At 38.8% G+C, this 27,988-nt stretch overlaps 1 protein-coding gene across 1 annotated transcript in view; it reads right to left on the minus strand.

Annotated features, from left to right (window-relative positions):
* CDKAL1 (CDK5 regulatory subunit associated protein 1 like 1) overlaps positions 1-27,988 on the minus strand; it is a 440,756-nt gene that overhangs the window by 122,648 nt on the left and 290,120 nt on the right. Inside the window, exon 11 of the mRNA XM_059815360.1 lies at positions 26,519-26,664. Within this exon, the coding sequence (XP_059671343.1) occupies positions 26,519-26,664 (146 nt within the window). The remainder of the gene's footprint in view (positions 1-26,518; positions 26,665-27,988) is intronic.

Here is a 27,988-nt window from a genome sequence, read left to right on the forward strand (position 1 = left end):
CAGACTGCCAGACGGCCTAAAAGAACAGAAAGATGGCAAGATACTGGAGTGAACATGGCCAGGGAGTCAGACCTCAATAAAATAAATAATGTAAAAGCAGTATTCATTTCCACTCTTTTATAGTTACTATTAGTATCTCTGACTTCAAGCTTTGTTTAAGTCTGAGTGACCTTATGTTTGCTTCTATCGAACTGTCCATCAGATCGAGCCAATTGAAAAGATGAATTTACTGCATTTGGATTGAATTTCTATTAAATGTGTAATAAACTGTATTGGAAAAAACCTAAATGTATACTACATGCAATAGTGTCAGCTACAATCACCTACTGAGAGAAATGGGTGAAAGCTGTGGCCTCACTCTCTAAAAAAGAAAGCTGCTTATATTCAGTCAAAGAAAAAAGTTTATTTAATAAACTATCATGCTTAAGCTTAATTATTTTTAAACTGTGTCACATATTAGTTATTCAGACCTTCTCATTTGATGACTTTCACCAAATTTAGACCTGTTTAGAGCGTATATATTTCTGCTAAGTACAATAGCATGAGATTCCACCCCGGCAGGACACCTGCTAACATCTTTTATTCATGGACATGTTCTCACTGCAAAGCAATTATATTATTTCAAATACTTTAAAATGTTCTCTGTTACTGCCTAACACAACTCCAGGTTGTCTCACGAATCAGTTCTCCTTCACCTCGCGGTTTGCCTGCATTAAAGTGAAGATAACTTTATGTTGTTATTGTTTATAAAAGTCTATAACGGCTTCATTTATAAGTCAACTCACTTGTTTACTTTCACTTGACTACTGAAACACTGAATACCAGCAGACGTTTAAGTCTCATTTTGTTCATGTGTGTAAAAGGCATCATTTTAAGACTTTTATTTTTAAATTGTTTTCTCAGCTTGGATCCTATCTCTCTGAGACTGATGCCTCAGACACAACAAACCAGACAAAGAAGTTATAATGCTGCATTGTTTACGTGTTTTTTTTAAAGAAAAATAACAAAACAGACAAACAAAACCCAGACACCACCCCAGAGAAACCCCGGAGTACTTCTTCAGAGTATCCTCACAGATTTCCCTGAAGAAGGGTGTATGCACATACGCACATGGCAGAATAATTGGCAAGACCATAAACCCTACCATTTAATTTGGAGGTGATTGATAGCGAAACACTTCAGCTTTCAAGGGTAGCAGAAACTACATATTAAGCCTAGCCTGACCGCTACAGAGTCACCGCGTGCATTCTGCTTTTTGCATTCCACACGTTACAGAGCACTGAAGGCCGTTCGTGGTGCCGATTCCACGGGGAACACGTTACACGTGAGCTTTGTGATCTGCAGCAACACCCAACTAATTTGCAAGCGCAGCTTAAGAGGTTGGCTTTGAATTTTGGAGTGCTTTTGATGCAAGTCACCTTACAACGGCTGTAGAAGAGTAGCTGTGACCAAGAGGCACAATCTAACAGCTCTCGGAGTTTCACTGAGAGTGAGAATGGGTATTTTTGATGACTGTTCTTCCCCAAGCCCCCCAGAAGAGCCTTTCAGCAGCTGGGCTGAACGGCACCCGGCGGCGGCTACGAGACCTGATTTCCAGAACTCAGCTTGAGAAGGTATAGGTATGGAGGACTCGGTGCGAGTAAGGACTGGGTCCGTCCTTGTTGTCGGGGAATAGCAACCTAGGTAAAAGGTTTATTTCGTAATTAGCATGGCTCACTGCCTGAGGATGAAAGAGTACGCACACAGTTTTACTCTCTTTAAATAATTATAGTGAAGGTTGCTAGAGTTCCTACTAGATGCAGCCCAAATGTTTCACAAGAAACATTTTAATACTTCCCATTATCAATTTTCTTTAAAAAGCCAAACAGTTAAGGCTTGGACTAACTTTATGCAAAAATAAGGTGTTCTACCCTCCCCATAAATATGAAACATTGTACAGATTTATAACTTCAGATCATGATTGTTTTATGATTAAAAAATGAGCGACTTAAGACAAAAAGCTCAACATCCTTAAACTTCATTTCCATTCAATCTCTAATAAATACCATCTGCTGTGTACTTTAGGGATATAATACCCGTCAAAAACTCAGCCGTATTATGAGAACCGGCACCAAGTTGATCTGAAATGCATATTTGAACAGATGTGTTTAAATTACATCTCTCTGTCTATCCACACGCATAAATTCAGAATAAGCATGTGTTGATTTAAAATGCATAAAAAAGGGATTTGGAGATGCATCAAAAGTGAACAGCATCTCAATGGATCAAGGCTCGCATTACTAAAGGTCATCACTAAAAATAAAGTTTGAATTTATTACGGGTTGCACCAGGGAACTGTTCTTGGGAACTGACTTAATGTTTGCTGCACTAAAGCAGCCATTGAAATTACACTAATTTTCTATGACCCTTCGCTGTTTAACATTAGAGCTGTCAGGCATGGTCAGAAATAATAGGATCTCAGCCATGAGTAGCTGAGAACATTATATCCTTTTTCTCATCCTGACACAACGCTTATCACCAATACTAAATGGCGTGGGCTCTGAGGACCCATCCGTGGCTGTTTCGGTGACAGTCGTTTAGCTCGTCACTCTGACACAGAAATCAGGCACAGAAACCAAAACGATGAACGTGCCTTTTGGGCATGATGAAACCAAATGAAAAAATTGCAAGCAGTGCTCTATTAACAAATGCTAATTAAAAAAAAATAAAAATCTTTCTGAACTTGTGGTTTTGCCCCTCTATAATCCACAGCCCTGTAATGTTTCAGGGACTTTGAAGATAAGACAGATCGGACCAACGGTCCACCTAAGCCAGTAGCCCGCTGCTAGCAGTGGCCAGCAGCAGAAGCCCAGGGAAGCGTTTAAGACGTAGAATCCGCCAGAATCCCTTCCTCCTTCCAACAACCGCGTTTTGTCAGAGAGGTGTTTTTGGAACCAGTAGCCTCTGATGGACTTCTCCTCCATTAACTTGTCCAGTCTCCCCTTGAATCTAAAGCCCTGCATATCGTAATCACTTGAAAGAAAAAAAACCCAACCAATCTCTCTTCTGAGCCTGCCACTTGCTAATTGCATTTGACATCCCCTAATTGTTACTCTGGCAGAGACCAGTAACAACGCTGTTCACCTTCTCAGTACTCTTCATGATTTTATTGACCTCTGTTCTAGTCCCTCTCAATTAGCACTTTTCCAGACTGAAGAGTCCTTAATTTCCTTTGTGTGACAGATCTGTCATACCGCTGATAATCTCTGTTAGTCTTCACAGTAACATTTCCCATTGTAACATATCCTTTGTGAGAGGGGTGTTGACAGCATTTAACAATACAGGCACAATGAGATAAAAATCTCTTACAGTATTTCTAGAATGTAGATAAATGGTCTGCTTTTTAAATTTTTCTTTCAGGTTTGGGTTCATTTGTTTTCCAGTAAGCAGGCAGCAAAAGGTAATGGACCTTACACAAGGTAAGGGCCAAGAGAGAAATGGCAATGACAGTTGTTTATTTGTAAGAAAATGCAAGTACAGCATTGGTAAACATTCCACACCGAGAGAAATGTTACCCCAAAAAGTCATTAAAATACACTACCTTTAGGACAGCCGCTTTCTGAAATTTACTTTGAGAGCGGAGTTTGCAACAGGAACAACAAACTGGTAAAAATCCCTTGCCAAAGTTCAGGAAAAGAGGACTCATACTACTGCTCTGCCCTGCTACGGAAAACAGAAACTGCCAAATAAAAGATGGAGAAAACAAATTCTTTCCTCTACAGAGATACAAACACTGCTCTGAGTCCCGCTCTACCTGCTTCATATGAGCAGCCTGGGATTACCGGCGTACCTACACCTTCTTCAAATCGCTATCAGCCTCCGTCTCTTTCTGAGCCACAGGCTGCCCAGGGAGGTGGTGGAGTCACCGTCCCTGGAGGTATTTCAAAGACGTGTGGATGAGGCACTTAGGACCATGGTTTAGCGGTGGACTTGACAGTGTTAGGTTTACGGTTGGACTTGATGATCTTATGGGTCTTTTCCAACCTAAATGATTCTATGATTACTGAATAGGAATTCTGAAAAACATAACTGTCATTAAAAGAGACCAATTGATGGATATGTCATCTCAAAAATAAACCTGAGCAGTCTCAGCTGCTCAAAAAGTCACGCTGTCTCAAAAAGTCAAGGACTGTGCAGCTGGCTTCAGTTGGATATTCAATAGTTGGGGAGCAACAGCCCTCTCCTTATTAAATTGTTTCCCCTTAAGGAATGAATCTGATGGAAGTAAGTAACTTTTCGCAGAAACACACTGGATAGGTGAAGTTTTAGAAGATAAATAAGCTAGAACTGGCAACAAAAAGATAGCCAAGCATCTTTCAAAGACAGGCCAAAGCCGGCAATGTGCGGTGCGGGGAACAGAAGAGGTTGTCAAAGGCGTGACAGTATGACAAGCTGCAAGACTTGAACAGAGAATTTCAGATTTCTATCTGAAGCAGAACCAAGAATGGATCAAGGAAGAAAATGGAGAACTAAAATTGCCATTGGGCCAGATGGTTTATTCCAAGGTTTTGGTTCAAATTAAGATCATTCATGTTAAGAACTTCTGCAGCAGAGAGAAAGAGAGGAGAAAGGCTCCTGGCAAAAGAGACACTGAAGCAAAGCAGATTTTGAGGAAAACATGCTCAGCTCGAAAGAGTTACCCTAAAACAGCTGACAGATTTTAAAGAAACATAATTCTCTCACATCACAAGCTACACAAACAATTTGGGTGGATTTTTTTTGGTTCTATTCCTTTGCGAGAAATCACCACGTGAAAAGTTTTCCAGTTGCAAACATCTACATGGGAAGGATCAAGGTTGTGAAGGAAACAGCAGTTAACAACACGTGCATGATGTGCACTAAATTTAACATCATCTCCGCTCCATTTTCAAAGTACCTAATGAAACACAACTTGGACCACACCAGCTGATCATCCGAAACACAGCAGCTTATATGCTACATCCGTATTGACACAATACTTACAAAAGGTGTGGTTGTAATTAAATATCAGAACCACAGATTCAAGAGAGAGCGAGCGGCAGGCAGGTCGGCTGGGGCACGGTTTTAGCAGCCGTAAGCAGTTTTCCTGAATGCTAGCCAGAGATGTTTAAAACACAATTCATGTACTCTTACTGTAACTAAAAAGCGCTGCAGTTTTCCACCAGACAGTTTTTGCTGTACACTGCTATACATTCTTAAATGTGCAGTATCCGTCACGGTCTAATTTTGAGAGATGCTTTCCGTTTTCAAGTGTAGGACATCGCTACCTCTGAAAACAACAGGCTTTGAATGTCTGAATATGGAACCAAGGACTAATGGTGTACAAAGTTAATTTGATACTCAAGAGGATGGATTTTGAAGTTAAGAACAGAATAGAAAAGTATCAAAACAGAACAGCATTTTGGATAGTGAAGTTACGATAGCTATAATTCTGCATCCTTATTCGGAGATGTTCGTAACTGCAGACTTAATACCTGTGCCCCAGGTAGCTTTCAGGACTAACGGCTGCACAGAAGATGTAGGGGACTGGACAATGTTTCCAGATAGGCTTGAGATTTATGGCTTTATAAAAGGATGATCTGGTAGATCAAAAACTTTTACTATCACTGCTCTAACTTTTCTTTTTTTCTTTAAGGAGCAATATTTGTACATGACCATATGCAAAAAGGTTGTATAGGGAACTACTGCTTCTGTGAGCAGCATAAAAAGTCAATGTGAATAATAATAATAAATTTCTCAGTTCTAAGAGTAAGTGTAATATTTGGCTTAAAATTCCACATATACACCCTCCCCACCCCTCAAAGATTCAAAGCTCCTATCATGTAATGTCAAAGTTTTTCTGTTTTACTCCATGCTACACTGGCAAATGTGACAATACGGTCTTAAAACTTCAGAACAAAGTGTGACACAAGCACTGTGATGTGCTTGAAACACCACCCTATAGCGCTTCAGAATTAAATTTTCAGAGGTAACATTTCAGACTCCCAAGCAACGCTATTTCCTTATTAAGTCAGAACCCATGAGCTTAACTTCAAAGAAATCCAGTGTGCTTTACTAACGAAAGTGTGATAAGATAATGTAAATTATGTTCCCAATCAACACAATGCAATATAACTTGGATCGCTGGGAAACAGAGAGTTTAACTTGCAGGAGTTAGTTTAAAGAAATTATGAAGCAAATTGTCCAAAGAAAGTGTGTCTAAAGAATTATTCATTTGTGTAACAAAGTAATTGGAACGATATACAGAAATAGCTGGGCATGACTGTTAAGTTATCACTGGAGGTGTTCAAGGAACATGTGGACGTGGCACTGTGGGACATGGTTTAGTGGGCATGGTGGTGTTGGGTTGATGGTTGGACTTGATGATCTTACAGGTCTTTTCCAACCTTAGTGATTCTGTGATTCTGTTAATGGGCATCACTGGAGTGATAGCACACAGTAAATACTGTCTGTAGATCAGTCTCATCTTATCTCATTCATGGTATGTTCTGATAGCAACCTGATTTTAAAGAAAGCACAGCAGAAACAGTATCAATCTTTATGGGCAAGCACAGTTCCCTCAGCTAACTGGAAGGTAGCAGAATGACCGTGAGAAGTACCTCTTTTGTTCTGAGGTACACCCAAACAGCAGGTGAGTTCAGAATATAAAAGACTCCCTTAAATACACAGGATCGGCCCGTAACAATAAAACGTTAATTTATGTATCAGTTAATAAAACATAATTCAGAGCAAAATATTGTGGCTTCACCTGCAAATGGAGGAAGGGGCTTACTCTGCTATGCAGTTGAGGACACTGGGCAGAAAAAGCAAAATCCCCAGGAAAACAGCTCTAAAACCTCCCAGTTCACCTTTCAGAAAGATGGCCTCAACTAACCAGGTTCTCACGCACTTTTTGTTCTTAACGCTTTGGAAACAGTTTCCTTCATCTAGAATTGTCAGCAATTTAAGAACATTTCTTTGTAAAAGACAAAATTGGTTTAGTACTTTGGGGTCAATGGAAGTAATGAATACATGCATTCCTTGAAAAGTTTTGAAGAAGAATGTTCAGATGCAAACATGCACACTGAAGTACACGTACAGGACATCATGAGCAAAATCAGGAAGAGAAAAGATGGTATTTTAAATGTAGACTGTTAGTTTGTCAATGACAAACTTAAAACAATACAAATTCAATAGACGCTGTTGCCTCAGGGATGCTCTTACCTATTTCTCTCTGTTCACCTCAGTGAACTATTTCACTCTAAGTGTGTCACTAAGTTGCCGATGCCTTAAAAATTCCAGTTAGCATGGTTTACATGTCGTTATCAGGACACCAGTGTATTTTGTCACGGTCAAAAACTTTACATAAAATGAAGGATTGCTGAACATGTATAAGCTCAGGTGCCTTTTTCTGAAGGACTCTGACTTTGACAGGTTGTCCGCAGCCACAGCTCTCGAAGTCATTCCAGCAGTAGCTTTGCTGCCCAATGGTAGACTCCCTAAACAGGACTATCCAAAATGTTTCAGACAAACTCAAGAGGAATACTGCCCGTCAGTATCAGGAGAGATATCAGCTTACTATCTTGTATCCCACAAAAAGCAAAACTATTCGTGAAGTCCAAATCAAATTCAGGAGTTTGGAAAAGATAAATCAAACCACCACAGCTATTCCAGCAGAAGACTGGAATGTGGCACCTGAAACATTTTGGGCTGCTATGCGTCAGATGTCCGCTGTTACTCAGGGGAGCAGACACAGTGTGAATGTGTTACCACATTTTAAAGAAGTAAAATAGGCAGAAAATGAACCTTTTAAAGTTAGCAAACTCATACTGTGGAGAATAACTAAGGAAATTTGACGTTGTGAGCAGTGACCTGATTTGACCTACCAGTGAACAAATCTACAACCGAAGGTGAAAAGAGAATTAGCACAAAATCAACAATATACCATTATCACTGAAGAAAGATCAAAGACAAAATTAAAAATATGGTTTATGAAGAATTCAAAGATATGACAGCATTCCAATTACGGCAACAAAGCTCTTTGGCAACACTAAACCATTAAAATTGGACTAGGTGATGTATGAAAATTATATTTAGGGAATAAGGTTTCAGCTAAATTTAATAGCAGTGGAATATGAATAAAGATGAAGCTGAGGAGAATAACATATTTTCTCATATATGAATATACGTAATTAGGTAAGAGATAGGATCACTACCAACTGGGTTTACCAACTTGATTCAAAGCACCGAAGTAATAGCTGAAGATTAAGGGAAACAGATTTTCTTGTATCTTGAAATGGTAAGACAGAAAGACCTGACACACGAAGTCACAGAGCCTCTGAGGCTCCCACAATTAGACGATGAGGCAGGATGATTACTGCTGAAAAGGCAATGAGAATCAGCATGGAGCAAGGCAACCACTCAAGAACTGGCATCAGTCTTCTGTTGAGGAAAATGATAAACTTTAGGAAATCCCCAAAGAGTTGGTAAAAGTCCAAAAAGCAATACTCAGGGAATTTTATACAAGAGATGGAACAGAATTGAAAACCTCTAAAAACACCATTATAAAAGGACATCAGTGATGTCCTCAGACAAAAATATCTGATAAAGGAAAAAATGTAAAACTTTTATTACTACGGGGACAATTATAGAAACAAAGAGAGAGTACCTTGATAGTGAGACTGACAGAGATGAAACAAATGCCATTTTTGAGGTTCTCAACATTCTCATCAGAAAATCATATTACAATTTGCAGGGGGAAAAAACCTCCCCAAACCAGATGCTGACAAACTTCTCACTCGTTACTACTGGAGCAGGCTTAAGCTACAGAATTAAACTGAATCAATACTGAAAGACCTGACAAATGTTTGAAATTAATGGAATGAGGTGGTTATGCATACTCAATTTTGCAAGCTGAAGACAAGTTTTAATTTAATAGTTACCATGAACTCTCCTTGTTAAAGTCTACTTAAATGTAATGAATAATTTTATAAAATATGCATACTATGATACAGAGGGAGTAGAATACAAAAATGGAATCAAATCAATGCAGTGAAAACAGCAGTGTTTGCATTCGGACTGATCTCTGAAATCAGTTTTATCAAATCACGTAATGTTCCACGCTGGCCTTTGGGCATCAGCTAAGAAACCTGGAAAACCTGCCAAATGCCTGCCAGGCACGACAGTACCCTTTTGGCTCTGCAATACCAACATGAGACACGAAGAATTCTTCGGCAGAAAGCTGGACTATTCACAACGTTGGCACAAACACTGTAAATTCCCAAGCTGACATCAAGTGTCTGGGTATAACTGGGTGAGCCTAACATGGACACTGGCTTTTCAACTCTGAGAAACACAGAAGATAGGGTATAAAAGCAGGTTAAAAGGCAAATTAGGATCCTTGAGGATGAAACAAGCTGTATCTCAGACAATTCAAGCTCATTTATTATGTAGAGAATATTGAGCAACTAATGCAAAGCTGCATCTATGTACCAGCATTCCAAAAATGCCTATTTTGTGTGGATGGGAGGTACAGACACATTTTAAGTAGGCAGAAAAAAATGAGTATCTTTAGAAATTATTTATTGATGTAATTTTCGAGTCCATTAATGGAAAATGCTTCATCCTCCGTGACTTATTGTAAGCCTTCATAACTCACAACACCTCCCTTCCCCCAGTTTCAGTGCCACTACTGAAATCCCAGGGATTTCAGTAAGTTGGGTTTACAGCTGAGTAGAAGACAGAGTAGTTAAGCATCTCACTAAAGGTTTTTATAGGGTTTTACCTTAGCAGAAAAGAACACCATTTCAAAAAATATTTATTTCATTTTACAGTTCTCAATTTCTAGGAGACTTAAGTTAGCTCAGTTCTCAGCCTAAAAACAGGCTTAAAAGTTACTATTTCACCCTTTAGGGGAAAGCTGAATATTCAAAACAAAAAAAAAAAAACCATCTCTTAGGCATTTGAATTGGTGTTAACAAAAAATAACAAAGCAGCCATGTTCTAGGGTGAAGACAAAGACCAGTTATCTACCTATACACCACTTCAGAGAAGATGAGTTATCCACGTGTAATCACACAGTGGTACATGCAAGCACTCTCAGCCGTGTTGTTTATTATGACAGCAGTACCCAAAGGAACATCCTTCAGGCCCACCACTTTCGGCCAGTTGTCCATGTAGTAACAGGGGTGACTCGGTTCCCCTCAAAGACAGAAACCACAGATAGACGTAACTCTTGAGAAACACAGCTAAATTGAAGGGTTAAATGTGTAGCTAGCACATCTCAAAGTAAAACCAGTTATGGATAAGTAAATAATCTCTCTTCTTCAGCTGGACTGCCTGCAGTCCCTGTAGATAATCCAAGAATATGGCAAGTCTGAAGAAAGGCACATCGAGTCTCTAAACGAACCAAGACTGAAGGAGAGCTACGGCAAATGAAGCTTTCTCCTAGGCAGCCTCCTCGATAGAGTGGCACTTAGCAAAGATGTACGTGAAGCTTCAAGTGTCCACTTTGCATATAAAAAATACGAAAGTATGATGCAGAGCACAGTTGCGTAAGGCCTAACTGAAGGAGCTGTTAAAGAAGCGGGTGATCCCTATTCACGACTTTGTAATACTCCTTTCATCTACTGTGGATCTACTGAGGAGTCTGCTAACCTCTCTGCCCTCTTTATCACTGGATAGGAGGAGTTCAGGGATTGCTCTTCGGGGCTGTCCCCTAACATGCAGAAGGTAAAATGCAGGCAGGATACAACACAAGCGTCTGTAAAGGAAAGCAGGAGGTTTAAGCAAAAACGCAAGGCACATTGACTTCCCTAAAGTAACTGAAAGTTGGAAGTCACCTTGGAAAAGGACTTCAGAAATGCTACCTTGCCTTTCCGGAAAACAACAACAAAAGGAGAATCAACCATCAGAGCACAAATCCCCGTTTTCCTGCCAGCTAAAAAATAAGCTATCTTCACCGACAAGGGTGGCAGTGAACTCCCAAAAGATACTGAAAGGCCTAAAACCCACTGTACTTGTGGACAGGTGGGTAGACAGGTGCAAGATGTGAAAATCCTATGCACCAGAATCACGGCTAATAATTCCAGAACAAACTTGGTTTGGTGAAAATGGTAATTTTGCATTACCTATAGCAGCACTTAGTGTCCAACAATGGGATCTCAGTACAGCCGTGGGCTATAAGCATCTATCAAACTCGCCAAGATACCATTTCCCATTGCAAAACCATCCTCTGGGCCACCTTCAAGTCTCAGGAACTTGGCAGAAAGCTGCATAAGGAGAACATAGACTCTTGCACCTTGGGGTTGCACCTCATCAAAGCCCTCAGGTTGGCTTTCTGTGGAGCCAATGCAGGTGCTGCTGGAGTAGTTGAGAACTTGCACTATGAGCGATTTCTTTGACAAAAAATACACTGAATTTAGGAAGTAAATACTCTGAAGATGCCACTGTGAGTTTCTGGCTTAGGGCTCAATCATCAGAAAGATGGGATCTTTAGATGCAATGTGTTTTTTTCTCAGAAAGTAAAGGCAGTTTATTTATTTATAAAGGAATGTCCACCAGAAAATGAAAAAAAGCACTTTGAGGCAAATAGGAAAAGTCAAATGTATACCAAGTCAGAACTTACATTCTTGTTTCACGGAAAAAAAAACTCGTCATGTCAGAAGACGAACCTCAGGCTAGAACTTTAAAAATGAAAGGGTGAACTAATAAAAAGAACTAATCAGAAGTATTAGAAGAGGATTTAAAGTGAATGTGAAACAAGTTTTTGTGACAGAGGTAACAAGTGAAAGCAGGATGCTCTAATTTAACCAGAAGTCAAACTGAAAGAACAATTAATTGCTGTGCAAACTCTATGCAGGGGATAGGAGGCTTGGAGCATATCCCCTACAGATGCTACATTACAAAAAAGAGTAAAAACTCTCCAGCCACTATTGTTGCATAAACATAGTCTGAATGCACATTTAGTTCAATCAATGAAACAATTTTTTGTTCTGAAGAATTAGCTGAATATCTTCCTTGGGAAAAAAATGTTTATTTGCATTATTAATGAAAACATGAAAATATTATCTCACTTAATGTGATAATTACCCTACTTCACTTTAACACTGTCAAGTAAAAGCTGTATTTTGTGAAAACATATGTTAAAAGACAGACTTCAGCTTCTGCTATTCTCGTAATGATGAAAGCCCTCAAAATACCTCAAATAATTTTGCATTTTGTAGAAAGTACGACTAAGTAATCTTAGGTAGCCAACAGCAGAAAATCATGTTATGACTCATTACCACATAACTCCATAGAATATTTAAGACACAAACCAATCAGGAATGTAAATCTTAATACAATCATGTCCCACCTTGTATCAAATTTTAACATTTTTGAAGACAACTCAGACATTCTCTTTGTACAGCACTCTGAAATACTCTGGCAAAGCACTAAGTATTCTGTTCACCAAAGTGCAAAGTAGGTTATGATAAGTGGCAATAAGGACTTTTTTTTCTGCAGAAAGGACATATGCTATGTCATAAATCTAGAGTGATCTGGAAAGGCAAACGAACAAAAATTCAGTTACTAACGGTAAAATTACATCATTCATTATAACTTTTGTTTACTGCATCCACTGGATTTTGAATTAAGCCACACACATAAACTTCTCTTCACTACATGCAACATTTTCTATATATCTATATTTATTTTTATTGTGGACGCATAGTTTGGGAACTGTTTCAATTTGTATGAATTGTTTTTATGCCCGTAGCTCCAATTTTTTTGACATCTTATTATTGATATATAGTCTCCCTGCTTCAAGTTAAAAACTGACTCTTACAGAAAAGTTGATAGAACACTGGTAGGTATGACGGGTTACCATTTTTATAGCAGATGGGCCGAATTAGTCACGTACTGAATGGAGGAACAATCCTGTTTCTAAATTAGCTTGTATTCAGATTTAGAACTGTCCTTCTTATTACGAAGGCAATAAATACGAAAAATTAAATAGTGAAGTTTAACCTGTATTCTGTTTAGATGATAACATGCTGAGAGTCATTAATACAAAGTCACCTATAAAGATATGAAAATAGTTAAATCTCATGAAAAGGCTTCAAAGTATTTAACATTCAAAAAATGCCAACAAATCTCATAATAGTTTTGTTCAAGAGTTTAACAAGTATTTGATGATCATTTACCATCATAAGGAGGTAAGGAAATAATCCAAACAAGTGGCAGTAACAGCTTCTCATTTTCTTTCATCTTAAATTTGTGCTAAAAATGATACTCTGGGGGAAGCACAATTGCTCCCTGCTAATTTCTAATTAATGGTAACTGTCCAGGGATCGCAGGCATGCAGCCTTGCGAGAATACAAGGTTAAAATTACCTTCCACTGTGTGAGATACAATCCTTGACTCCCAACAGTCTCCCAGGTACGTACATAGAGTTGTGCAGGCGCTAATGTAAAAACGAAGGGAAGATGATAGCTGTATGCATGGGTACACCTCTTAAAATGTATAAAGAAAGCATATAAAGAAAGAAAATTAAAAAGCCAAATATTTTAAACTTTGTTTCCTTCTTCTACGGCATGTGTGAACAACACTGATTAGGAAGTGGAATGACTCAAAGATATTTGGCTTCAATTTCATGAGGTTGTCAATACTCTGCACTATAAAACAGTGCTCTGCAAATTAGGGTTAGAAAATGTCTCCTCTTGTTTGAAAGATATAGAAAATCATTTTAGGTAACATCTATTTTAGTGATTTAAATATACTTCAACATTTCAAGCCAGCTTTTAAAGTTTTGTTGTAAGAGCTTCTGCATGGAGGATCAGATTTCCAAAATGTGTTCCCCTTCTCCTAGTCTTAGAAGAACTTGAGGCACAGTTAATATTACTGCTGGGTTTAAATTCCTAACTTGTGACCACAGTCAAGTGTTCGGATGTTTCACTAAAATTAAGCGAATCTGTAACATTGCATGCACCCAAGTACAATGCTGATAGAAGTCACAAACCCATGCCCAAAATTTAGATTAGTTCCTTACCCTACAGGGTTTCATTTACAAATGATTTTAAACATATTTCTGCTGATAACTATACCGGTTAAAGAAAACTCCTCTCCCACAGCATTTGAATTGCAATGCACTGCTGCACCCGCCGTGTTCATTTTATACACTGACACAAAATTAAGCCATATCTATTGTGCTTACTAAATGCAGCCACAAAAAAAAAAAAATCTGCATTTGCCACTTTGGAGTATTTCAATCCCAATTTTCCTTTGCCTGTGTACTCTCACCTAGTCTCACATCTGTTCTAATTATCACGTAAGATCATATAAGATCACATAAGTTCATATATGATCAACAGAAGATGCTACGAAGATGCTTAGGGGACTGGAACATCTTTCGTAGGAGGAAAGGCTGAGGGACTTGGGTCGTCTTAGTCTGGAGAAGAGAAGACTGAGGGGGGATCTTATTAATGCTTCTAAATACTTAAGGGGTGGGTGCCAGGAGGATGGGGCCAGTCTTTTTTCAGGGGTGCCCAGTGACAGGATGAGAGGTAACGGGCACAAACTTGGTCATAGGAAGTTCCATCTAAACATGAGGAGGAACTTCTCTACTTTGAGGATGGCAGAGCACTGGAACAAGCTGCCCAGAGAGGTTGTGGAGTCTCCTTCTCGAGAGATATTCAAAACTCGTCCTGGACGCGTTCCTGTGCAATCTGCTCTAGGTGACCCTGCTCTGGCGGGGGTTGGACTAGATGGTCTCCAGAGGTCCCTTCCAACCCCCATCATTCTGTGATTCTGTGATAATAAACTACGGTGAAATTAAGCTTCAGACTCAAATTCATATGCAGACCCCAGTAGCTGATACAACATTGTGGCAAAACTCCCAAGCCATCATTCTTGGCTGACTGTAAAATACATTACCCTACGCAGCGGTTACAGCCTAGCACTACAAGAACTATTTAAAGGAAGATATCAGGTAGGTAAGGAAGCAGGAAGGATGCAAAGATTAAGAGGAGATTTCACAGAAATGCTATTCGCGTTCTCTGATTTTGAAACAATAAACATTTTAAAGTATCATACCATTAAAAAAGAGGAATCTCCACAGCTACGTTTTCCCCCAGCTGTTAGGATTTTACAGTCAATGCACAATTACAGACTGAAATTAACACAACTAAGCAAAGCACACGTTTTATTCTCCTCCATTTCCAAATTAATGGAAATCTTGCTGAATTGGTGAAACACTGGAAGAGGCTGCCCAGGGAAGTGGTGGAGTCACCATCACTGGAGGGGTTCAAGGAATGTGTGGACGAGGCATTGTGGGGCATGGTGGGGTTAGCTGATGGTTGGACTTGATGATCTTACAGGTCTTTTCCAACCTTAGTGATTCTGTGATTCCCAAGGACGTGGGTCCACAATAAATGACAAAAAAAATGACAGAATAGTTTGCTGGGCACAGTTCAGAGTTCAGCTGGCTGCCTTAGTAATTTTTAGGATTGAGTACGTGAGTCAAGTACTCCCCAAAACTTAAGTCAACGGTGTAGGAATGGCCATCCCACTATTGCAGAGAAATCATGCCAGTCTTTTGCTCAAACCTGAACCCGTAATCCATCTGTCTGTCTGTCTGCAAACTCTCAGAAATGACCAGTTCCTGACAGACAGCTGATCTCTTTCCTCTCACCAGCTAAAAAAGAGCTTAAAAAATAGCTGTGACTAGTTACTGTGGGACATACACACTCACACATATACAGCAGTAGAGCTACAAATGACCACACGACCCATTTTTCAGGTGCGGTGTTGACCCCTTCTGTAAGTAAGCTGAAGGCTGTCAAATGCTTACGCTGAAATTTGACTCAACAAAAATCCTTCAATGGAGATAAATAGTTCAGAGAGAGCAGTGTTTTCTTTTTAATACAAAGCTTTTTGTAAGAGACTGATTCAAATCTGTTGGGGTTAGTAACGTCCAAAAGTTATTACCCCAGAGCTGACTGCGAGTCTGTATGGAATCACTTTCCGACCTCCGAAGTCGTCCCTCCTGCTACGGGCCACGGCTCATTTGAAGGCCAAGCAGGGAGGCAGCTGACACAGCAAGCCGGAACAGAATTAATTTCTATGACCTTTGGGTTTTCCCAATAAATATTTTCTCCAGATTTAAGAAGAAATGGAGACACTCTGGCTTTATATTCTCCTGTGCGTAAGGTGTTTGGACACAGTATCTTATTTTCCAGCTTGAACTTGCATCTGAATCACAATTTTCTGCTAAGTGAATTGAGAAGAATTTACATTGCTTCTTGTGCCTTTACACATGACCAAATTTGCAATATAGTCTTCCTGTTACAAAGTAATTTAACAGCTGTATTGTGTCAATTTCTCCTCCGAAACAAAATTAGAGTTCTATATGACAATGAGAAGCAAAATACAAAGAGAAAAAATTGCAAGTGCAAGAGACAAGCGATTCAGTTGTGGAAAATAAACTTTCATCTGCTATAGCCACCACTCTCATGCACAAACCTGTTAAAATGTCGGGTTTGCGATCACTTTGCAATCTAATAAAAAAAGACGTTTACAATTATAAATTTCACTCTCCTTATAAAGAGGTGAAGCATCAACTCATGAGTGCAATTTACAGACCAATATAAGATGCACATGAGGACAAAATTGAGCTTCCCCAAAGTAATCTGTATCATAGTTCCCAAATGAACGTGTACAGAAAACTTCTGGGTAGCAGAATTATCGTGTCTCTGGCATGTGATCGTGTTTTAATTGTATAGCTACACTTTTAAAGAGGTTTAACAACTTTTCCCTATTCCACTTACTAGTTTTCTTCATTTAAGCATTTTAGGGTTAAAGAACATAACCAGTGAAGGTACTGATTAGCTACAGAGGTATTGCATTTTTTTACTTCTTCAATCATTCTTTCCATGATATTTTCCCTAAAACCTTACATAAATGTAACGTCAATCAGCGCTTATCAGCTGGCCAACTACCACCTTCATCAAAAATTCTGTTGTGCCATATTGTTCTAGATGATCAAAACAATATGGCTTACAAAATTCATTTCTTACCTAGTACCATGCTGAAAATCAAAAAAATGCACACATGTAAATGAACAAATCTTAATTTTTTTAAAAGTATCAAATCTGAAAATTTAATACCATCATCAGAATTTTCACAACTGAGCACTATAAGGTGTACACATCATGAATCTTGGATTTGTATGTGTACTAATACGCTAACACAATAAATACTTAAGCATCTTAACATGTGTTTGGATATGCAAATTAAAGCTGAGAATTACATGTCAAACCAATCTGTTATTAAGCAAATAAATATGAATTAACGTTGTTACTATTGTTTTAAAAACAAATTAGACTCCCTCCCCAATTCCATTCTAAGTTCTGACCTAGACGTTGAAACACAGTGACAATATTTGTACAGAAAAAATCAAAGTGATTTAAGTTATTTTGTTTTAAAATACTAAAGTAATATAGTATCTCAGCAAGTAAAACCAAGCTTTTAAAAGTCATTAATACTAAATGTTTTAAGACGACTGATTTCTAATACTGCATGATGCTTACAATTGCTTTCTTTTAACCTTACTACAGATTTTATAGCATTACTTTCAAAAAACCCACATTCATATGCCCTCAGGGGGAGAAGGAAAAAGAAAAAAGATCCCATCTTGCTACACTTAAGAAAGTGGGAATTGGCTGCACATTACTAATTCCTACTCTATCATCTGACAATACTCCCGTTAGGGTTTTGCAGAAGAAAACTGCAGATAAGACTGCCCAGAAAAAGGAAAGCCTAACCATAACTACGTACAGAAAGTATCGCCCCAAACAACTTTACTAACTGTATCTAGTAAAAAAAAGTAAGCCACCTTCTATGACAAGTATAATAATAAGAGGAAATAATTTTTACAGTTAATAAGGGGGCATATCTTCTCTTTCCAGCAACCACTCCCGAAATCATTCCTCAAGCCTTTGGCCGAAGCAGAACATCACAGCGCTGGAACCTCAAAGCACCCGAAGTGCGAATGCCCCGCGTGCCTGGCCAGCCGGCACCCAGCGAGCTGTGCTCAGCCTGGGCACTCATTTCCCAGGCTTCACCCGCCAGGTTCTACGCATACCTATGGGAGTGGAACAGTGGCAGGAGAGCCAGAAAAAAACCTCCCTCTCATAATGATTCTCAATCTCTAGAAAAATATGTGTATTATTTAGAAGAAAATTCTGTAAAACAGGAACAGCGTGCACAACCTGCTTGAACAGGACAGTATGCTGAACTCAATTGCTCCAGAAGGTGAAGATACTTCATCTAAAAAATTATGGAGCATATAGAAATTTTGAAATCATCGTTTCCTAAACAGTACCTTCCCCAAAAATAAATAGGCTGAAGTTACATTTAGTGCCACCTAATCTTCAAAGTAGCCTGTAACTTCAGAATGACTTTATGTTAACATCACGTTACACGATTCAATTTGGACTTCAGTATTTGCACGCGTACATCCTTAGGCGAAGTGTGATCAGCACGTGAACAACAGCCTGACAGATGTACCAGTAACAGCGCAGGCCACAGGAAAATGGGGACTGCAGCCATACTCCTACCGTGAACTTGGGTGACATACTGTAGCTATACGATATGCATATGGAGAAACAAATACCCCTTTATTGCAAAGGCTACTGCTACCATGTCATGCATTGAAACTTCAAGTCTCTTGCTCACACAAGGTACGATCCCCTTGAACAAAGACAGCTTCTGAAAAATGAGCACTGCGAACGGTCAAAGAGATACCCCCGTGGGCTTTTCTCATTATTCTACCGCACACATCCAAGAGACTTTTTTTCAACCCAGTTCTGTATTTCTCATTTTTGTACTACCCCAAATTAGTTATAACCATACTACAACCTGTCTTATAGTCCTCCAAGCTGACTCTTAATCACATTCCTTACGGAACAGTCCTAGGCCCATGTATTCTACAATCTCATTTAAAACAGAATTCATTTTGTTGGAAGAAATATTTGGAAGGAAGAGGTAAGCAAGAATGAGCATAGCAGTGAAACATCAAATATTTGTTTCAAAAAAGAATAACTTATGGGAATAAAACCTTGTCTTTTATATTAATTACAGTTATTAAGCACAGAATCTAGCATAAAAACACTACACAGGCTTTACTCCAAACTCTTCTTGTGGGTACATGACTGAATAAAAATGTAAGTCACAGTGGTTTTACGAAAACATCCTCCAAACTTCAGAGAATCTGTTACACTATTATTTGTATACTCTTTAGAGTAAATAACGCCTTGTGTAGTAAGACACAAAATGGTGTTCCCAGTATGAAAACATCACACTATTTCAAGGTAAATGCTTTTTGTTGCTCTTTAGGATTCCAAACAAAGAAAACTTGAACTTCTAGAGATCACTGTCATTACAACTTTTGCTACACTCTGGGTGTTCTCAGAAGACTTCTGTCAAGTTAGAATTACCATAGATGTGGCTGGGTTTTTACAGCCACACAGCCAGAGACTTTAATAATTTCCTTATCTATACAGACATAAAACAAAGTGAGGGCTGTAAAGTGAACTTGATAAACATTCACATCGTTCATACAGATGACTCACTGCTAATTCACTATTAACAGTTTTTTTCTGAAGTGCCTATAATAAAGTTCTACAAGTAACAACCACGAGTCTAATGCAATTTCCACATTACCCCAAATTCAGCTGCAGTTTTTAGTTCACTGTCCAGCAAATGAAGTTTTGCCCCAGCACTGTTACAGAAAGAGTTCAGCAGTTGCACTTTACAAGACATGGGACCACCAAAAGTAGAAAAAAGCACGCACTTTTGGCAGCCGCCATCCTGACGTACAAGCAACAGAATAACCAAGAGCCTACAGCCCAGCAAACCCTAATAACCTTGATGCATTTGGCGTGAAAGACTACGCTATAAAATGATGACTAGTAATTTATAAAGTGGCAACGGCTCTAATTATGCGAACCATGGCAGTAAGAGGTCTCCCCATGAACTAACTGAAATCTATTTCAACAATCTGTAGAACAGTGAAGACAGAAGGTTAAAAAGATGCAGATATTTGTAAGCGACCTTCCTTCCCTCCTTCCATTCCCCCTCCAGAAAATCTCTGCAGTATATTTTCTTGTTAGAAAATAAGGGTACAGTAGCATTTGCTGAGAAAAGGGCTGTACAAGCCAAGATGGAAAGACTGCCCTCCTAAAACAACATTTAGCTTGGTTGGCGTAATGTTACAGTAAAAAAAAAAAGCTATCCTGGAATGCCTAATATTTGTCTCTCCCCAGTCAGTACCAAAGAAACACATACTTTTAAAATTCAGGTAGTTGAACACTAAATATTCAAAATATCCTAATGAAATTAATGGATCTGCAAGTGTTCAACACCTTTGAAACCTCTCACTTACTTGTATCCCTTTACATGACCTCGTGAATCAAATGCAAGGCAGGAAGATGTGTAAATTTAGCAACTGCTTTACGTAAGGCCGAATTTAAATTTCACGACACCTGAAGACAACTAATCCTGTGGCAAAAGGAGCTTGTAGTCCATCAAAGACGACACCACTGATCACTAGGGTGAAGTCTAGACACAAACTTCAATCTATTTTTGTGCTGTGTCTGTTTGGTGAAAACCCCCCACGTTTTAGTTTTTGGTGCTAATTCAATACTTTTTACAAAGACCCAATTCATTTAAAACACACAAAAAAAGAGAGACACATTTGGTAAAGTGATTAGTTCAGACACCAAGTGCAGACAAAAGACAGAGTAAAGAGAAGAGTCTAGAGACTGAGGTATAAAATTACAGATAAGTACCAAATACACTCAGCAATTTCTTAGCAGAAAACGTCATAAGGATTTTAAACAGATGACATTTGCATCTGCAGTAGTTAGACTGACAGAACAGATGGACTAAAACCCATTAAAAAAAAAAAGCCTAAATCTGAAAGACTTGTCACGGTTTGTTAGGGCCACGATTTGCACATCTGCAAAACGAGCTCGACGATGTCTCTCCCTGAGAAACAAAAGTGCATTTTCAGAAAGAAAATGAAACACATTCATGTTGGGAAAAAAAGCGAGGGAGCTGTTATAGTCTACGTCATAATCACCTGCACTGTGAAAGTGAGTACAAAAATGTACGTAAAGATAGTAAATGGTTAGTTTAAAATTATTCTATTTGTTGCCTTCAAATTCTAGTTTCAGTAACGGGCACGACAACATGATAAAGGCAATACTACTGCCACAAGGCCTGGGATAGTTTCAAAACTGGAGTAACTGAAATAGTCTGGAATAGCTGCAAAATCGATGATGACTCATTTAGCCATTTGTCTTTCAATGCAATGTGGACTTAATAATATTCAGAAGCTTACTATATGGACATCTTTCAGAAGAAAATTATTTACAGTTACGAATTATTTACAGTGTTCAGAATTTTCTTGACCACCCAAATAACAGTACTTAGAGGCAAGCTTTGGGGAAGATATTTCTTCCCTGTTCATTACTCCAGTCAAAAATTAGCTGTTAGAAAATAGAGAAAATGTTCCAGCAGAAGACTTCTGGATGGCAAGATACTCACTTGCACAAGAAACACAGACAGAGACCGTGATAAACAGCTGATTGCCCACAGAAGCTTTTATGGTATGCGTTACGATGCCCAGAATAAAGACAAGGTCACAACAGAAGACCAGAACCTGGGAAACAGATTCCTGCTTGCGCAATTGCTCAGAGAGGCAAGAGCAGCCATACCGAAACACAGTGGACAAAACGACGTTGAGAAAGCGGACTATGAACAGGTTCATTCAGACACTCAACTGTTGCTGTAAAAGCTAAGACTAACGTGGCTGTACAGCGTGACTGGGAGGAGACGGCAGCTGAGCCCTCTTTGCTCCCAGCCGTGCCGTTTTACCCTGAAGCAGCCTGTCTGGCTGCCACCGCAACAAAAGAGACCAAAGTCAGGGCAGATCAAAAGAAACATGAGACAGTCACTGCTGAATCCCCCCAAATCCTTAAAAACAGAATTAAGAGGTGGCCTAGGAAGCTGCTGGAGCTACCATTTGTTGGCTTAACTCCCTGTAAAGCCACAGGGAAGAAGGGAGCCTCCCCGAAGCCAGCTGTCCCAAAGGACTATATAACACCTTCTCGCAATTTGGACATCATCTCCGCTTTCTTCAGACGTTCAGCACTTGTCTGTAACTGCTGGGCAACTAAGATTTGCCTTTACACCCGAGTGATTAATCTCCTTCCAAGCTTGCGATTTATTTCCCACTGCACTCACTCACTTTCGGTCCTTCCCTTTCTTTTCCCAACTGCATGTAATTATGTGTCTACATATGCCGAAAAAGCAGTACTCAATTACCATGAAAAGCAAGGGAGGGTAGGACAGGCTTCCTAGGTAGGTCTGATTTAATGCAGAACAGAGAAATAGTGCAGAAAAGAACAGAACTTTCCGCCTGACGGAGCTGCGGCTCTCCCCTCTGGCAGCCCAAGCTTGCTGGCTCTCAGATGATATTGGAAAGCTCCGATGTTTCCAGTGTGAATTATGAGACAATCTCAAGCGAAGAGCAGCAGCCACCCACAATTAATGCTACGCCTCTACCTCAGAACACGAACAAAACCAAACGGTGAGGCAAATCCAGCTTCTCCTCAGCATTATGCTACTTCCCAAAACAGACAGGTAGAGTATTTCAGCCTAGCTCTAAATCTCTCGACTTTTTTTATTCGTCTAGATTTTGGTTTTACAATTCTTTTATCTTATCAAGTGGTAGTAATAGGGAAAGACTAATAAAACTTTGATGAACGTCATAATCGCTTCACAAACCAGAAAGGTAAGAGAATGCAGTGCGGTCAACAATAACAAACAAGAAATTTGGAAAACACATTACCAGTCCAAGGATTTTTTTAATGGGTATATATTCACATTGCTGATTATTCAAGCAATTACAGAATATGACATTCAGATCTTAGGTTTCTTTAACTAAAATATATTCCAATTGTTTGCTTTTACCAGCAAAAGTAAATTTCAGGCGATTAAGCTGCAAAACTTGGAGATAATTAAAGCAGCCTTGCTCTTTTTGCAACTACAAACATCACCTTTCAGAAATATAATCTATGCTCAATCTTTAGAGTTGAGATCACTTGAAAAACAACTTGCATTTTGATATAATGACCCCACAATTAAAACACTTTCTGGTATAAGACTAAATTGGGCTCTGGATTAAATTTACTAAGCAGCAATTTCTAAAGCTCCTGTATTTAGTTGCAAACACATTGAAATTAATATCTCATCCAAGAATCAGCCTTGAGAATAGTCCCTCCGCACTGCTGTATTAGTCCCTACAGACTACGAACCAGGGCACTGGTCCCTAGTCCCTGCAGCCTATGTACACGTTGTACAGGATCACCTTCTAAATCAATCGGCACATCCTCAGTTCATTATGCTGCTGCTCTCTGGAGTAGTTTACAAATAAATCCTCAGTAAATATCTATATACACACACATATTATATCTGTAGATCAGCTACTGACCTATCAACTGCACAACAGCATTTTTCTGAATACTTGAATTTACTGAAATGTCAGTGCAAAGTGTGAAATATCAGAGAAGGAATTTCTAAAAAAGTATAAAACAAGACTCCGGTAGTTCAGTTTTTCAGTCTAATGGATTTGTGTTTCTGGCTTTATATTCTATACATTTTGCTACTGATCTTCATAATAAACCAAAAATGTTGGCAACTGGCTGGAGAGAGTGGCTCTAGAAACCAAAGTGTTGCATCGCAGAAAGACTGCACTAGAACATGATATTAATTTTTAAAGTTAATTTCTTGGGTTCCTGCCTGAAGAAAGGGTCCTCAAAGAGAAGAAAAAAGTGACATGTCTAACTTCACAGTCTCAGAGGGTCTAGAATGCTCCATTCTCTTAAAAAGTGAGTTTCAACACAAAAGGTAATTGCTTTGGCCAACTCTAGCTTCTCTGTAAGGCGTTCCGTGCTCAGCAGGGTATGAATAAATGCCCACTCTCTGCAGGAGATACCTCTGCAATCACTCCTGGCTCTCCAGAGGAAGGGAAGGCATTTGCTCCTTCTTCTGGGGGAAAAAAGCCCCAGAGTGTTTTGTTGGCCTGATTGAGAAAAGAGAGGGTGAGGAGTCACTTGGTATCTTTGAGGTTCCAAAATGAAAAAGACGACGTGGCACATTCTTTTCCTTTTCCCCTTCATTTTATACGTGCTGTACTTCATTCCTCTTTGCTTAGATGTTTGAACTCAAGTTATTAAGCACTTAACTGATAACCATATAATTCCTTGATGTGTGGCTTGACTTCTGCAGCCGGTCAGCCTATACAATTATTGGTTTAAAAGAGTTCTAGGTGAAGATACTATCAGAGCAGATGTCATGTTTTAGAGACGAAGACGCCATTTGGAATCTACTGATGAGACCCTGTACTTTTTGCGTAGGAAGCTTCTAGATGACTTTATGGCCCTAGGAATAGAGAAAGGAGATATAGGGGTTTCTACTTTTGTTTTATTTTTCCTTTTTGATAAATGGAAGATGGAAATAATCCCTTTTGGCTATTAAAGTAGTTCAAACACATATTTAATTTTAGCTCTTCTGGCTCTAGGCTCTGGAGTTGTCTGCAGCAATGTTAAGTCCTGGCAAACTTTGTGCTGAGATCTTTATGGGAATAACTATATGGGAATGTAATAGCTGGCTGCTGCCATAAGAGGAGAGCCTACAAATGAAGACACTACCCTCTTAAGGGCAAAAGAAAGAAAAAATATATATTAGTTTTACAGATGTGCACATGTTCAGATATCCACAACATTTTCTCTGCTTTGCATAGCCCCCTCATCCTGCTGCCACATGGCAGAAAGAATTTTCCATCTTAATATTTAGAGACTGTTTTCTAACAGGAACTACTAGATAATTTGGTAGTTTCTTAATAAGCAGGATAAATAAAGTTTATTATTATTTAAAATTAAGACATCAAACCAATTATTCCTTCCTTGTTAAGTTCACTACAAAAAAGCCTGTGGAAAAAGACGTATGTCATAGATTACTGTATACTCAATAAACAGCTGTTTTAAATTTGGATATTAAGTAATTCACTCTTTTCTGTGTGCAAGAGCTGAAAGATTTAATAAACTCCCATATGCCCCAACATGTGCCAGCTATAGTAGGTTATCGAAAATCCAGCTGCCGTTACGATAATAGCTGCCAATGCTAAAACTACTGAAGAGAATAATGAATCAGCTTCATGTCAACTAAGACAAAAACTGACACAGCTCCCACTTAAGATACGTGGGAATACAATATATCTGTTCATTAAAAACTAACACGGACCCATAGTCACATGAGAATTAAGCGCCAAGAACTCAAGCGCATTGTTTAGGCTGGGAAATTAACGCCCAATCAACCTGTATGAAGACAAGCGGCTCCATTTCCACCAGTTGTCCTAGATGCATGGGAAGGTCCTATAAACTACACACACAGTTTGCAAAATAGATTCTATTGTGTCACAGTTGGCTTTTCTTTCTTACATATTGTAACTCCCATGCAGCTCTTGCATGATGTGCTTTACATAGCTAGACTGCTGGATTTGTCAATGATCATGAAAAATTGGTTACGAAAATTTGATTCTTTTATGTACAACTATTTTAATGCAATTTATGTGTCAAAATGTTTAATGCATTAAAACAAGCACACAAACAACAAAAAAAGCAGATAAAGAGAGAAAGTAGCCAAACAAGGTGACAGAAATAATTCTCCAGACACCTATTTTTAGGAAAATTGGTGCAGAAATATGCATGAAAATATATCACTATTAAATTTTAAAAGCTAAGAAAAGACTTCTTTGGATATTAAATTATTACTTGTAATTACAAAAGCTTTGCAGGCAAATGTAACCTTCATCTTCCGGTCAGCATAAGTAAACACATTACGATACGCTCTCTCTTGTCCTCACAATTAGCTCTGTTGTTAAGGGAAATAATTTTGAAATTATCCTAGAAATCATCAGTCCCATAAGCAAGATTAGAGTATTACTATATTGATGTAAATGTACATCAGCTATAGGACATAAAATACTTCTTGGGGAAAAAAAAAAACCCCAACAAACCCAACCCATTCACATTTGCTGGAGCTGGATCATCTCCAGTACACAAAGTACACAATGCTCAAAAGCCACATTAAAGATGACTTCAATAACTTTAACTTCAAGCAGTCTGCATATAGTAGGTTAAGCGTAAAAAATAATTTAAGAATATATTATTTGAAAAAGATTAGGAATATACTGACAAATTAAAAGCATGTCATGCAGAGATTTAAGATGCTTATAAAAGCTCAAGCAAAGGGGCAAACCACATCAAGGGGCTTACCGAAAACTCAAAGACTTTGAAAAAAAGCTCATTCTTTTTCATACCTTAATTATGAAGTTGCAAGTAAATGTGTTTTCAGCCACATGTTCTTGACATTGCAAAAAACCAACACTTATTTTCTCAAATATGAGTAGACTTACTTTTCTTTAAGGAAATCCACTACTTGTTTGAAGTCTGCCACGCAGTATTCTCTTTTCATGTCCATGAGCACACTGTCAGAGGCTGACTGGACCGGTATGTGCAGAAAAGCATATACTCTTGGATGATTGAGAATCTTCGCCATTTCCTAAGAGTTATTAAAAAAGAAAAAAGCATTGCTCAAGAATTACGAAAACAATACACAAAGTCCTTTGAATTAATATATGGGGTAAGCATCACTAGTAATACTTCTGAAACCCAAATAATACTGAATTGCAGTGGCCCAGTTTGAAACAGTAGGGACAGGTGAAAAATATTTGGAAGCAATTTTGTTTTTAAAGAAAATAGGAAGCAAGCTACAGCACTGCATTTCCTTTGAGACAGGGATGACATTCCCTACATAGTACTGGTTATTCAATTAAGAGAAAATTTAAGAGGCAAAGTATTGTGAAAGTTGGTGCTTTCAGACAGTGGCTGATTTCAATTTCAGAAGACGGCAAGGGCTAGCTGCTTTCTTGTCAGAGTCAAATAAGTTCTCAGATACCAATATGAGAATGTCTCTAATTGGAGTATCCTTAAAGTTGGCCATTTGCTACCTAAGGTATAGCTGGCCATTTGCAAACCTGCTCCAATACGGCTCCGAAATATGTTACCCGTGTTTTTTCAGAGATAAAGACTCCAGGAATTAAAAGTGTTTGGCTATAAAATGGATAGAATTAATCAGGGTGCAGGTAAAAACAGTGACAGCTTGAAAAGAGGCAGAGGATGTTATACATTTTGTACAGATACAAAAGGTCAGAAAGAAAACGAAGTCAACGTAATAGCAATATGCAAACAAACCCCCAAATCAAAGCCAAACCAAACCCCTGATTGAGGCTTGGCAGGGTGATGGAACATGAGATGACGAATAGACTATGGCGGTCACATTTCTTTCATTTGTATTATTTACACAATTAAGGACATACGGTCTAGCACGAAAGCTTAAATATTTAAAAGTTGCGACAAAACAGCATCTAGATCGTGTGCGATATGGTACAATATGGCTTGTTCATCTTTACCCTGCAAAAAATAAGTGAACTTGGACAAAGAACCATATTACACACACAACCAAGTTTTCACATAAGGTTTCCCCTTTCTCCCCGTGCAGTGAGCACACAGGACACGGCCTGGGACCGAGCGCCGCGCTGCCTGCGCTTCTGCCACGTGCATTCTGCGCTTCTGCCACGTGCATTCTGCGCGCTCCAGGCGGGCTTGCTCAGACCATTTCTCCTCTGTTCTTTGACAGCACAGATACTCTGTCTGACAACACATACTGCTGCCAAATTTAGTTGTTAAGTTGCAACTGTTTACAAATTCTTTCCAGAACATTAATCAGCAATATTAGTCAGGCAGCTAGATTTTCTCTCTGTATTTCTACAAGGTTGGCCTAGATTGTTCAAAGAGAAGGTAAACACCCTTGTGCCTTTTAACTT

The sequence above is a fragment of the Gavia stellata genome, chromosome 3, assembly GCF_030936135.1.
Source record: "Gavia stellata isolate bGavSte3 chromosome 3, bGavSte3.hap2, whole genome shotgun sequence".
In the NCBI taxonomy this organism is placed as follows: domain Eukaryota; kingdom Metazoa; phylum Chordata; class Aves; order Gaviiformes; family Gaviidae; genus Gavia; species Gavia stellata.